This window comes from Nesoenas mayeri, assembly GCF_963082525.1.
Source record: "Nesoenas mayeri genome assembly, chromosome: 3".
In the NCBI taxonomy this organism is placed as follows: Eukaryota; Metazoa; Chordata; class Aves; order Columbiformes; family Columbidae; genus Nesoenas; species Nesoenas mayeri.
Window position 1 is genome coordinate 102,636,641 of NC_137544.1, and position 15,128 is coordinate 102,651,768.

General features: G+C 37.1%; 1 protein-coding gene across 2 annotated transcripts in view; it reads right to left on the bottom strand.

Moving 5' to 3' along the window:
• The window catches only part of CDC42BPA (CDC42 binding protein kinase alpha), a gene marked incomplete at its 3' end in the record, with an annotated part of 191,382 nt that overhangs the window by 51,881 nt on the left and 124,373 nt on the right, over positions 1-15,128 (bottom strand). For both annotated transcript variants that reach the window (XM_080341777.1, XM_080341778.1), the window contains 3 exons: positions 10,529-10,776; positions 5,576-5,681; positions 3,713-3,837 (listed from right to left, as the gene is read on the bottom strand). In XM_080341777.1, the coding sequence (XP_080197903.1) occupies positions 3,713-3,837; positions 5,576-5,681; positions 10,529-10,776 (479 nt within the window). The remainder of the gene's footprint in view (positions 1-3,712; positions 3,838-5,575; positions 5,682-10,528; positions 10,777-15,128) is intronic.

Sequence of the window (15,128 nt, forward strand, 5' to 3'; positions counted from 1 at the left end):
GTACTACCATTCCCTAAATCTCTTCCACAATTTCTGTGCACTTTCTTCTGAGAGCAACCAGTTGTCAGAATAAAAAAATAACGACTTTGAGGCTTTTTTATGTTGGATTTAATGCAGAAGGTTGGATTTTTTTTTTGTTTGTGTTTTGTTGGCTTTGTCCGTTTGTTTGTTTTAAATTGAAATCAGTAATTAGGAAAAAAATTCAATCACACTGCAGCTGATTTGAAAGGTATCTGGTCAACAAGGAGAATACTAACTGAATCCTCTGGTAAACAACAGTCACAGCGTCTGGCTTTAGCTCAGTCTAAGCCTAACAGCCACGCTATGGGTAAAAATAGGTGGGATTTAGTTCATCCATACAAACACACTCAACAATACTGAATACTTCATTTGAACTTGTTGTCTAAGCTTCTTTTTTCAATCAGTGGGAAGAAAAATAGACTTCTACAGTACTAGTCATGGGATTTATTTTAGTTGTCTACCTCAGGACTTATAAAATTAGGTTACGCGAATCCCTCCCAGTGAGACTAATAAGTTAAGAATCTTGCCAAGTACTCCGGGAATCACTACCGAGATTTCCATCGACCTCCTTTCTGCAACAGAACAGAAATACGGTGCCACGGCTATTTAAAAGATTCCTTTTTTAAAGTGACTGAATTAACCTCCTATGCAATGAATCTCTTTCCCATCTCTCATAGGAAAATTTATAGTTGACTATAAAAGCCTCAGTATTTCTTACTCTTGTCAAGGAATGATGAGTGATTTGGCTAATATAAACTTGTCAATATAATAGCTTCATTAAGGCTGCATGATCTGTGATGGTCTATTCTACCACATTAGAATTTGCAATAAATGTTTGTTTCAAGTGTTTATATTAATATTGTGGCTATATTTATGGCATCCTATGATAATAACAACAAAAACAAAAATACTTTTGTACGTTTTCCCTGAACAAGATGCAAGAGAGCCCAGGAAGAAAGCAGGGAAGGCAAAAGGGAACAAGACAGGCCATTAAAATTACTCACAAAATAAAAAATCGGAAAGAAATAATATTATTTACAAGGGCTCAAGTGTTGTGAAGAAAGTGACTACCTTAACCAAATATGTGTAGACTCAAATTGGGGTGCAGATTTCCTGACAGAGATGATCTATTAGCTGGCAAAGCACTCAAAGGAAATAATGGACTTGTGTTACTTAAGCTAGGTCTAGAATAAATCCCTTGAACTATTAAAGAGAGATGAGCAAACCATTTACAAAACCAGTAATTAATTTCATCTACTGCCTCTCATCCTTCATGAATCATGGTACAAAAAGAGGATGGTGGGCAAACCCCACTTTTAAGAGGCAGAAAGTATGCACCAAAAATACATATTTTAAAGCAATATTATGTGAAAAATCTGCTAGGTTTGAAAAGGAATCCTACAAACTCTACCACACTTTGTTAGCTTCATTCTGTTGTCATATTGAAGAGATAGGTAGGTATGGATTTAAACTGCATGTTCTTCAGAAGAAAACATAGGCTTGTGACTAAGATTACATTTCTTCAAAATTTGTGAGTTTTGTTTTGTTTGTTTTCCTGTTGAAATGTTTATCGTTACCAGAGATGTTTAAATACTTCATATAGCTCCCCATGTCCCAAAGTAAAAAATCCCCAGAGTGGGACCTAGTTTAAGTATGCAGTACTTAATTCTAAGGGCAGTAGATGGACATTACTAGGTTATCTGTGTGACACATGGAAAATCTAAACATAATAAGAAAAAAAAGTGAGCTAAGATATGGCCTCACATAGCTGAAAAAAATTACCATAAGCAGAGAGAAGTATGGGGGAAAAACTGAGATGTGGACACTGATTAAAAACTGGAACCAAGCCAGATTTTTTTTTGTAATCTCCCTAATATTTGCCCACAGTACTTCTATCTTTGCTTTCCACATAATTCTTTAATTTTTAGTTCCATACTTTTTGAAAGACACTATATTATCGTAAGAGATCAGTAAAATCGTATCTTTCATTCAGAAAGTTAGTCTTGCACGTTCCAGACCTTCCTTCAAGTATCTTTAGAGATAACAAAAACCTCAATCCCAAACCTCTTCTACTCCTCAGCGACACCTCTAATACATGCAAGACGCTTTGTCATATACCTGAACCACATCAGTAGTACATCTTAGAATTATTAAATACCCTCATAAACTGGAGAAGGGACATTCTTAATGGCTGTAGGTACACTTTTACAAAGTGTTAAGTAAAACAACCCACAACTAATTCTGACTTGTTTTTTTCCAGAACGGCCAAGTTTTATGAGTGTTTCACATGTAAATCTGAAAAACTGAGTTTGGTTACCTTGGTGAATTAAGACAGATAAGCATAAGCGTTACCTTAAAACAATATGTTATGTGAAATAACAGACTTGTCTTTCTTGTTACCTTCACATTTTATTCTGCATAAACATTTCTAATGAGTTATAAATTAACTGTTCATTTAAACAACTTTTATGGTTGTTTTTTTGTTTCTTTTTTTTTTTTTTTTTTTATTTCTGTGACACAGGCCATCTACTACACTCAATTATGAGAGACAGGATCTAAAAGGAGCATTCACAAAGCAGACCCTTTGAATTTTTTAACCTCTGCTATAAATACGATGCCTTGAGACACTCTGTACCTCATAGCACAGATCGGTGTTACACAATTTCACATAACAAACACTGTTTAGAACACTTTGAGAAACTCAGAGGACAGTCATTCTTTCTTGTCACATATTCACATGGCTGTGTTCAAAAGCCAAATTTCTCATTATTTGGACAATGAAATGATACTGACATTACAACAATATCAAAGTAGGTTTCATTAAAACAAACGTTTCCCATTTTTCCTTTGACACAACAAATCAGAATTTTTCACTAACATGATATAGGAAAAATGGGGAAAAAAAAATTAAAATCAAGTAGTAAACCAAAAGAAGATTAGTATATAATGATGGAATCCTCCCAGAAGTGGATGCCCTGTAAAAAATGTCTGGATGCAAACTGTTTTTATAGGTGCTAAACACTGCAACAGATCATAAAAGGGGAGGGAAGAGAAGCAGGCATGGAGAAGAAAAATAAAGGCATCCTAGATAAAACAATTTTCTCCTTTTAATAGGTTCAACTCTTCCCCCCCCCCCCTTCATTTATTAGAACTGGCCTGAAGACTTTAGAAACATAACGTCATTTTTAGCACAATTATTATTAGAAACATCACTTGACTGGCTTTGTGGTAGTCTTGAATGCCCTTCTTGTGAAAAAAAAAAAAAATCACATAAAAGTTGCACTGTATTTGTTTCATTCTGCCACATGCCAAGCAGATGAAGGAAATTAATGCCGAGACACAAATACTCTGAGCCACTGCTTTTCCCAGGCTTGTTCCTTCTTGGAGGCGTGAGCTCAGCACATGCCTCCTTCCAGCCTTCTTCCCAAGCCACAAGCCACACCCAATGGCCACGACTCTTCTGCATTTAAAATGGTTGTATTTGCTAAGAAACTTTCACTCTTAAGGAGGAAAACAATTTTTCAGATTTGGATATTATTAAAATCTTAAGCAAAACCACAGCAGAGTCTTCCATGAGCGTGAGATTTCACCTCAGCATTAGCAAGTGCCATGTGCAAAGGCAAAAACTCAGTACCAGCCCTACCAAACGCTGAGGGGGTTCTGCAATGGCATCAGAGCAGAGAATATTCACCATTGGATGATCTCGGTAATCTGGGCCTCCCAGTGGGCCACGGACTCCTTTTTATCAGCCAGGTCTCTCATCTCTTCTTCCAGCTGCCGGTTATTCATACTCAGCCTCTCAAACATGGTGGTGAGCTGAATGAGAGTTTAAACAACTGGTTAAATGTGTAAGCTGCTGTGAGACCCTCTGTGTGAAGATACAAAGCCAGGTGTTCCTCCCTCCCACATCTGCTTTAAAAATAGGTACTACCAGAATAAACACCGAGTAGCAATAAAAGCCAGAATCTCTCCTCATGTATGAACTTAGCTGTACTGAAAGGCCGTTTTTAAGGACTAGAAACACATTTTTACTCTAACAAATTAATCAGTTCCCTAAGAATTAGTCTCCAAATACCTCGGCAACTCTTAGAAGCCTTCTGCTTTGCACCATGTAGGTGTGGAATGTTCTACATAGAAAAAACTACATTAAAAGAGCAAAGCAAGGGCACAAAATCTGCGTTATAACTCAGATAAAAATGCTGAACCTTTCCCTTGTTTAGTAACCATGGAGAATGAGAGGCTTAACAGATACAGGCGCAAGTCAGTCCTGAGATTCTCCAGGTGTCTCACATTCCTCTATTTTTCATTTTACTCACTTGCAGACAGGGAAATTGAAATTAAATGCACATCTGTAAGGACAATATGTTATACTTAGCAATTAACCTCACTCACGTTCACATAGCTGTCATTCACACATGCATATTCTGCAAGACAAAAGCCATAGCTAACCTGAGTCGGTACTGGGAACTAAACCTTCATTATGCTAAATAATTATTCAGAAACTGGAATCAGAGATCAGATAGACTTTACAGAAAGGCCTGCTTAGGAGAATGAATCTCATGTGAAAAGCTTCCTTTAGCACTGAAATATAGGAACAAATCAAAATTATGAAAGAAATAGCCATTTTTAATCTAGTCTGTTCTTTTTACTCCTAATATGAGTACTCCACTCCAAAATTATCATTTAAATGGGCTTACGATTTAAATATGTCTATTTATTAAATCTCATTTGACAAAAAAACCTTAAAGCTAACCAAACTTAAATAAAAAATAAAAAGACCATGTAGAAAAACTATTCAAGTGACTAGTCTCTTGGTGTTCTTGAACTAAGCCTCCATATAGGCATATATAGTATACTGCTTATACTGGTATGAAAATATACTTTAATTTGAACACTGACATGCAAACATGCTTACTTTGAAGAACACTTTACTTTCATTATATTTTTAGAAAATTCAATGCATTACAAAAAGAATAGACAAGTTTAGCGAGACTTGGCTAATCCACAATGAACTTGAATAATCTGTCAAAATGAACAATAAAAAGAAAATCTAAATGCACGAATCATAAGTATTCCTTGCTCAATGCACTTCAATTAATATGCCTTATCATTTGTATTTTTTTAATATCTCAAAGTAACACTTAACCTCAATAGGCAGGAGGGGCCCTGCAATTTCATAGTAATTGACATGCAAATATACCCCATGTAATCACATCACTGACTACGTATTTTTATATTCGGGTCATACAATGAAATATATTTTTATTTCCTTAGGACACCACCCAAAATTACTCTTACTAAACTGTCAGACCATCTTAATTCCTACACATAAATACACATACACGTATAGCTATACACGTGCACACATGCATTCTCAGATTCAGATGCATGTAGACATTTTCTATTCAAATTAAATGTTAATGATCGCCTTTCGTGTGACATTAATTTCTGCTATCAATTAGGAGTTAATAACAACCAATACAGATCTAAATTGTCAAATTTGTACATAGCATACAATAGTTGCAAACTCAGGACTCAACTAATCAGCACTTACCTTATCAAGTTCACTTGAAAGTTTTTTGTTTTCCTCTGTTAGCAGAACCTTTTCTCGTTCATACTTCTGTTTGAACTCTGTTTCAAATTCCTCCCTTTCACTTTGGCTAAGAAATAAAATGAAGCAGAATTAGAAAGTTTCCCATTCTAAACCTCATCACACTATCAACGCACACAACACTAGCTGAAAGTGAAACATTACATCAGTAATACTACAGCCTATTGAAACTAAGCAAGTAATACATTATTCTACCATCTTAGGTCTACAGAGAGCCTGCTGAATTTTATCATTAAACAGTGATCTCTCAGCACGGAATTAATAGAGCTACATTGAGCTAATGCTTATCAATATACTTATACACATTTTATTCCTTAGATGAATTCTTCAAACGTTGAGCAGCTGTAATCCTGCAGGTCAAAGTGTGTGTCAATATTCTAGGTAAATTCAGGGTAAATTCTCAACTCACATAAATGTTATATTAACTTACACATTTCTATAGTTTCATGTTTCACACAGAATGACAGCCAGAAATTACCACATACGAAACCAGAACATATAGAAGCTAAATTAGAGCAGGTGGTGCTGAGTCTCTGATGGGCAGATAGGCTTTGGACATTTTAGAACAGCCGGAGGATACATTAAAACTGTTAATTCAGTTACTGTATATTTACTATCAGCAAAAAGTGGATGGATAACCTATACACTCCTTGTACCACCAGATTCTAGAGCAGGTTTGGACCATTCTTTCTGAGAAAGAGTTTCAAAGTAGCGGTTTCCCCCAACGCTCCCTTTCTCCTGTGGATGTCTTTAGGTAGAGGAGAACCCCTGGTTGACTCTGCTTAACATCAACTATGATCTTGCACAAAGAATATGAGAACCTGACAATAAATGAAACTGCAGGTCTTCTGTTTGCCAGTAACACTGTAATTTCCTTAAAGTGGTAGACTGCAATTTGTAGATATAACTCCAAACTCAAATCCAGTCTATTGAGACAACTGACGTTGTAGTATCTTGTATTCACCGTTTCACCAATTATTCAGGCAATTGCTACAAATTTATCAGTAGGTTGATGGAACCATACTATAAATGCCACAGATATAGTATATGTCTATTCAGCAAAGACCACTGTCCAGCCTGAAAAGGTTTGAAAAAGTATCCAGCATAAAAGTTTAGCTCTGTAGAAATACAATTCAGGGGAAACCTTGTCTTGAGCATTGCAAATTTTTTTCTGGATACCAATCAAAATTCTACATTGTGTAACAAAAAAATTACATTCTTGCCTCTTTTTCTGAGATGCAGAAGTACTACAACTGCCAAATTGAGAGAACACCCTTAAAAGATGAGAAGTGTCAGCGGTTACAGAGAGCCCAGTTAAGAGTAATGCTGGTTTGAATTTCCTATTCCTAATTTGAAATTCACTTAGTGCTTCGACCACTCTTTGAAATGTAGTACAGCATGTTAGGCTCATGGTGAAATTCTATGTTGCTAGGCATCCTTTGAAACATAACACTCCATCCTCGCAAAGTAACATACTATCTTACTGTTCAAACGCCAAGTTTGAAATTCACCACCACCCCTTTTCTATATCAACAGATTCCATGCATATGATGAACAGCCTAGGGAAAAGGCAGGAAGAGATTAAAGTGGTGGCTGTCAGGGGAATTAATAACAGGTCCTGCTTCTGTTTGCAAGGCATAGATTCAAAGCTAATTTCTCTGACAGTAAATAGAACTAATTTTTTAAAAGATTTCTTTTATTAAGTTTTTATGGTTTTGTTTACTTTTTTTTTTGTCCTGTATTTGTCTAAAACTTTTTCTTTAAAGGTTTGAGGGCTCAAAGCAGCCATAAATGGTGGTGATTTAAGGAAGCTCTGAATTGGCGAAGGAGCCCAACAGTTTTCATAGTTTTCTGTATTTCACATTCGTAATTCAGCTGGTGATTGTCACTAACCCAGTAAGCCAGATTGCTATAGTAAAACACAGAAACAAAGAAGATAAATATTAAGCAGAGAAGAATGTGGGTACAATCTATGATACCCAAATATCAACGCAACAAACCACAGAGTTGTGACAGACTCCACCGTCACACCTTGGACAGCCAGGAAGATGAAAATAACACACTTGCTTTGAAGCCTGGCATCCTCCTGGCCCATCGAGCTTTTTCTCTCATCTAAAATTTAGCTATGTATCTGCTCTTCAAGTTTAAGAAATCATACATGATCCAGCTTTCTTTTTGCCAGTAAAATAACTGTAGCAAACCACAGGAAAACAATGTGAAATACAGCTTTATGGTATCACTTTGTAACTCCAGCTCTTTATTGCGGCTGTACAAAGTGAAGAAATATTTTATCTTGCTGCTTTGAAACTAAAACAAGTAGACCTCAAACAAACACCAGCCCCCAGTCTTCTTTGTATCACACACTTTAAAAACAGCAAACACTGTTTTGTAAAGCTTTCTGCTTTATAAATCTATCATTCAATGACAGGCTTAGAAGAAATTTCTCCTGACATGATTTATTTTAAAGATTCTTGCACCTTCTTCTAAAATATTTAATACTGACAATTCTAAGAAATAGAATATTGTGCTACACAGATCACTGGCCTGATACTGTGTTCCTACGTTCCTACTTTCAATAGCCTGCACTTTATCAGACTTTAGTAGAAGGCAATCATTTCGTACAGAAAGGTGGTTTCACTCCCTTGAAAACTTAGGCTGTTGAAATAGCAAAGGTAAGAAAGCTTACATTTGAAGGAAACAAAGAAAAAAAATACCTAGTTTAAAAAATGTAAGGAAGCACCACCATGTAAGTTATATAAAGAAGGACACACAGATTTTGACCAAGCTCTTATTCACTCTGTACTACAGCCCTTATGAACTAATGCAACTTCATCCTCTTACCAAAGGTTGGGTTTTTTAATGTGCACTAAAGATTATTTTTAGACTACTATTTTTTTTTTCCCCAAACTGCACACGCTCACTTCAACACTACGCCCATCCCAAGCCTATTGTTGGAATGATTCCACTTATTTCAGCATAAAGCCTCCAGGTGGTTCCTTTTCAACACTTAGATTGAACACCTCTGTACTGGCAGCCTCACAAAAAGCTCTGCATGCCTGATTAAAAAAGCTAAAAACAATATGTGTAAGCAGAAAAAAAAAATTTAAAAAAATCATGTTCTATTAAGAAAAACCACCAAAAACCACCAAATACTGAGAACTGAGCAGCAACAGCAATTCTTCCATTCCTAACATTTAAGCTTCCCTCTGAAAACCCTGAACTACTACAAAGGTCAACCTGTAGCATGCCTTGAACAGTGGACTTCTGCACTTCTGCGGAGTCCTAATACTTGCATGAGATTCTGCAGATCTGGTTAACAAACCCCAGCTAAGATCAGGTCTTCATTAAGCACCCATCACGTGCTTGGATACCTGACTTCGTATGATACTGAAGTATTTCTTCTTAAGAGCCAAGTGTTGGATTCTGGTTTTCTGTTTATGCTCTAAAATGTTCTCATACACCAACCCTTGACAGACATACAGAAACACATGGTTACGTCAGCACTTACTTTAGATTCGTGTCCAGTTTTGGTTTTTGTTTTTTATTTATAGAGAGAAACTTGACAGAAAGAAGGTTTATGAACTAGCTAGCATGAAGCAGACTAACATTTTTAGGTCATTTTTCCTGATAAAATTCTAAGAAGTTTTTGCTCCGGTCAGTGTTTGGAGGCATGATCTTTAGCAGCAGTTTACCTGACAGAAAGACATATTCATGATTCTTTATTGAATATTCCTCCTTCTGAGACACTACTGTGCTGACATGGCATTAAAGGAGTTCCATACTACTGCCTTTATATGCATAGCCTTCTGTGCATTTAATTCATAGGCCAGTAAGACCATCGAGTTGTGGTGCAATGAAAGCATGCCGCTGATGGAATTTTTACCTCTCAACCTAGAGCAAAGCAATGAACTACTGTGTTAATATGTCCTATGAACAGCCAGATTCTTGGAAGAAACAGTTCATCCACTGCATTCTAGGCTGTATGATCTATTTCCCCTGCTGGAAACAATTTACCAGAGAAGCAGAGTTCTAACCTCTATTTGCATAAGCTTTTTTTTGAAAAGTTCTTTATCTGTTCTGCTACTTATATTTAAGGACTCACTACAGTTTGGCGAGGCTTTCAGCAGGAACTTCTTCATGGTTTTTCTAACACACCGTCTTACTGCAACAGCAGAAAGAAGCATCTATGTTAAATGTCTATAAAGCATTCTGAATTTTTTATGAATGAACATATTCAGTTTATGAGTATTTCCATTACTACACTATCCAACAGAAAAAAACTTGTTTTTATTGATGAATGCCTCAAGGAACATTCTCAAGGCCAGTTATAAGCTCCATCATGTGGGGGAGAAAAAAGCAGGTCTCTAACAAATTACCATGTCAGAAGAGATAAAGCAGCTTATGCCTACAGTAGTCTGATGACTGATGTTAACGCTGGATGGAACCCAGCATGGATTAGCCTTAGTCCGCATTACGTGACTGTTCCTGTGCTGGCAGAAATGGAGGCAATAGTTGATCTCTAACACATTCGTTTTGCATCAAAAGATGAAAATACCAAACAGAAAAAAAAATGTAAAAAAAAAATTAATTTCAAACTGCAACATAAGCTTCAGGGGTTGACTTACCCCGAGCTGCAAGCCTGCAGCTCAAGTTACATACCTTGGAATGGTCAGCTAGTGCAAGAATTCTTGTGCAAAATTAACTCCTTCAGTACAAGTTTGTGGATTTTTGGGTTGTATTGTATTTTTAAAGGCACCCATTTTCCACCCTGGCATTAGCTCAGCCAAAATGTACCTGTCTGCACTACAGGTAAGGAAGTGACAGTGTGTTTGGAAACATACTAGGAGATTTCAAAAGATATTTTGAGCTTAAAGGTAAATTCCATACAATACTCACTTTTCTCTTCTGGTTTTCTCTAACTTGTCTTTCAACATCATGATCTCCTTCTTGAGGGCAAGCTGCTGGCTCTCTGCATCCCGGAGTTCTTTCTTCAGACTTTTTATTTCATTAGCGTGCATTATTTCACGTTTAGATAGTTCCTCTTCATAGAAAACACTTTTCTTTTCCAGGTCTGCCTTTAATTTAGTGATCTCCTGCTGGTGTTCTATACTGCTTACCCCAGGTGAGCGACCAACCTGTTTTTGCTAAAATAAACAGCCCCAAATTAGCACTCAAGAATGCTGAAAATTACACTTAATAACAACTCAATATTCATGAGTCTATGTTTAGAAAATATCCCATTACAGACTTGCGCTAAGCACGTCTACTTGAACTTTTTTAAAAAAAATTTAGAGTATAAATCTAACTGTTATCACTTCATGATTTAAATGTAGTAATAGTTTTCAAGCCATTGAAAATTTGGTCATCACTTTAAACATCTCTGGCCACATTCTGAGTACCCCTACATGCAGTCAGAAAGTCATCACAGAATTAGAAGATCCTTATGCTCCCACTTACATGGCTGACAGAAACAAGTTCAAGTGACTTTCAGGAATGGAGAATAAGGACTATGATATACAGTCGCACAAATAATCTGTGGAAAAGCTAAACTAAGAGAAGCAGAGGCTTAACTGAAGGCTAAAATCTAGCTATGGAAACACTATATAGATTGCATCAATCAGGAGGGAAACCTGACCTTTTTACTCAAACTGATCATTTATATCCTAGTGGACTAATAGGAAAAACAAGCTTTAAACAGTAAGAGTAGTTACTTCCCTTTTCACAGCTGCACAGCTCTCTTAGTGAGGTCTTCTAGCATTTCAAAAGTCTGTACGCATTGCTTCAGGATACATACACATTTGCATCAAATGCTGCACTCACTAAACTGCCATAACATAGAGGAGGAGCAAGATCAGGTTCAAAATGAGACAGTGGCATGACATGCACTGAAATCCGAGAATGGAAATAACATTTTAATGTAAACACATGTATAACTTGGTTTGGAATTTCTTCTGTTTTTAAAAATATGTAACTAAAGGCAGTCTGAGGAAAGGAAATTACTTAATAAAAACACTGTGTTTTGAGAAAATGCAGGTAACCGGAAAACTTACTTCTTCATGGTGACTGTCTTAAACCTTCAGGAGGATCAAAGATATTTTATTAATTCATACCACGAGATATTAAAATCCTCTCAGTTACCCCTAATTAAATATGGGTTTGGGTTATTTTATTTTGCTGATGTATGAATAGATTTTAAGAGCTAAATGTAATTGTAGAATATTCAGATGAGCTGAATTTCTACTATGACAAATTCTATGAGAAAGCCAGGCCTTGCTGTTAGTGTCAGCAAAACATTGCAAAACTCCCTAAATGTATGAGCCAGACACGTGCTGCTACGCATTGTTTTCTCTAACTCATCAAAACGACCATCTGTTTCACCCTAAGAGTAAAAATCCTGCCCTCAGGATGCAGAATGGTGAATCGGAGAAAGAAGATGCCATCTTAGTACAAGATGGTTTGGAGAGAGAAAGATTTTAAAGAACATTTTTAAGGAAGTACAGGAATTTTCTTTCATGCACAAGCAGTTAACTACTGAACTTACTTGTTATTGCCCAACGTGCTGAGTTGCCTACATGTATATGGCAATGGAGCACATAAAAAGTTTAGGTTTTGCACCATCATCTATCAGGTATGTAAAATGTTTTAATGGTATCTCACATTTTTTCCACAATGAAAAGATACTACTAAGACCATAAGACAGATGGTGCTGTAGAAGAGAGAGCTGGAAGGTATTGTACAATGGTTTATGGAACTAGAGTAATATAGTAAACAGAAACAGTATTTTGAATTTACATAAGCACAAACTCCAAATAGATGTTTTCATATATGCCTGTTTCAAGTAGACAACTGAGACATAATGTTCATTATGCAACTGAGACATAAAGCATCTCCTGGAACAGAGACAGCCAGATGCCATAACCCTGTGCTAGAAGTCTTCCTGCTCTCTCCCTGTCAAACACACACACAAAACCTCCACAGAGCAGCTCTTTCATTAGACAGTTATGAAGCTGAATGTCCAAACTGATAGCAGCACTCTAAATATTACTATATGTATTGACACATGTATCACGTACCATGGATATCATAACTGCAACATTAAGAGACATCAAGCTTTGCACTTGAAGAATAATGAATAACAATCATTAAATACTGCAATAACAGAGCAAGTGACATGGGGAAAACTTACTATTTAAATAATTTAATCCTAAATGAATGTACCATTAAAAATCTTGGAAGACCTCTGGCTTATCATTAATGAGATTAGCCTTTTGTGCTATTTTGTATTCCTTCAGGGCTTGTATCTTGCCCTTTGCAGCTGGTAGGGATAATTTAATATGGTTAGGAATATGAAGAATCTTATTTAGGATTGTGATGCCACTAGCATAAAGTTTTATGGTATAAATATTTGCCAAATGCAACATATTAAGAAAGACACAATCTTCCTTATTACAATCCTATTAATTATCACTTACGTGGATTACCATACTATTCCTCTCAATTTAATAACTTGCTGTTGCTCAGGTAGGAAGGGAAGAGTTCAGAATTTCATTTTCAATATGCTACCTAAATATTTAATGTGCAAAATTTAGTTTAAATTTGCCTGAAATGAGCTAACAAACAAATAAACAAAAATACAAACCAGCCATACAAATTAGCATGAAAAATTGCCTAGTTACCCCAAAACAGACTCAGCCAACACACCTCTTCTCTATCTGTAATTCAGCACATAAACAGAATTTTGGCTGAGTATACACCTAAGGCTTTATAACTAAATTTACTGAAGTAAATAGCAAGCGTAACATCTGCTAGTGCACCTATGAAATGTCCTAAAAACTAACAATAAATATGTTTATCTCATGGTGAAGAACAGAAAGAGATTTGTAGGTATTATAATATTGCTCTAATGAACATTAAAGCCCTCCTTTTTTTTTGTTACATATACCCCTATTTTTCAACCTTAATGGAAGCTTGATTAGAATCAGAAATTTATTACAAGTGATAACTGGTTTCTTTTGGTACCTTTCTCCAATACGTGGTCCAAGTCATTACCTTCACTCACTCCTCCAGTATGCCTTCACTGCTCTTACCATTCCATTATTGCATTTAGCTTCATGGTGAAGAACAAGGATGAGATGCTTTACTGGGTCAGACCAGCATCTTCCCTAAAGCAGTGGCTATGTGGGGACAGCACCCAGGCCTGCCTTTTTTATATGGTCCATTCCCCTTGGAATACAACTGTTAGACCAAAGGTATCAGAGCATACTTCTCTGCAACCTGGTCTTCGTTAATTTGTCTAATCCTTTTATGAACCTGCTGATACCATCACAACCATAAACTCTTGTGGAAACAAGTTCCAGGAGTTCACTCCCCACTGTATGAAGAATTACCATATTAAATGCATGTCCTGCTTGCTCTGTCAGTGCCCCAGAGCCATGGTACTGTAAGGTCTGGTAAGCAGCCACTTCCATTCACCTTATGCACTACTTTTGTGATTTTGTAAACCTTAAACATGATTTCCCCTCAGCTTATTTCTGCCCAAATTTAAGAGTGGAATCCAAAGAGATGTTTTCATACATGCCTGTTTCAAGTGGACAAACGGTGCAACAGAGACATAATGCATCTCCTGGCGTAGAGATAGCTGGATGCTGTTCAGTGCATGCCAGGATGTGGGTTGGCTGCCAGGACACACTGCTGACTCCTATTAAGCCTGATTTTTCTGAAAACCCAAATACATGGCATCCACTGGATCTCCTTTGTCCACACACTTACTGACAACTTCGCAGAAGCACAGCAGGTCAGTGTTGTAGGACTTGGCTGGACGGAAGGCACGCTGCTTTCTTCCCACTAGGTTCTGCTTCACCCAGGAGCTCACCAGCTGTATTCTTTACTAGAGCTTCTACCCCTTTTCTAAGGAAGTCCCACCCACTCCTTCACAGTTCCCAGGGTCTTCTGGATGAAAGTCACAGTGGCACAGTGGGCCATCTATGATAAGAGGATGCGCATCTTGGCCAGTGGCTCCGTCACTTCTCACCCGAGTTCCTTCAGAACCCCCTTGGCGAGGCGACTGCTCCAGCCAACTTCACATCTGACTCACCTGCCACCTCTAACACTGTCTGCACATCATCCTGAGGCTGGTCCAGCTCACCTGACCAACCTGCTGCAAGGAACATGCTCTGTGCAGCAACTGCCCCTGCTTCAGCAGTAAAGTCTGATGCGCCAAAAACTCGTCAAGTGTTTCTGACACAGCCCTGTCCACTCAGAGATGACCTTTTTAACTCCTGCCACCAAGAAGACCCATGAGTTTCCTAAGGCGGCTTGTATTTCAGGAACTTCCCACAACCACCCTGAGCATCCTTTGCAAAGTGCTCTCTAAATTCTCTGTATTTAGACCACAACAATTTGTACACAATCTGACTTCATTTATGGGCTTCTCTGTTCTCCTCATTTGGAGAAACTTTCTTTTTCTTTTCTTGAAACACTGGACTTTATGATAGTC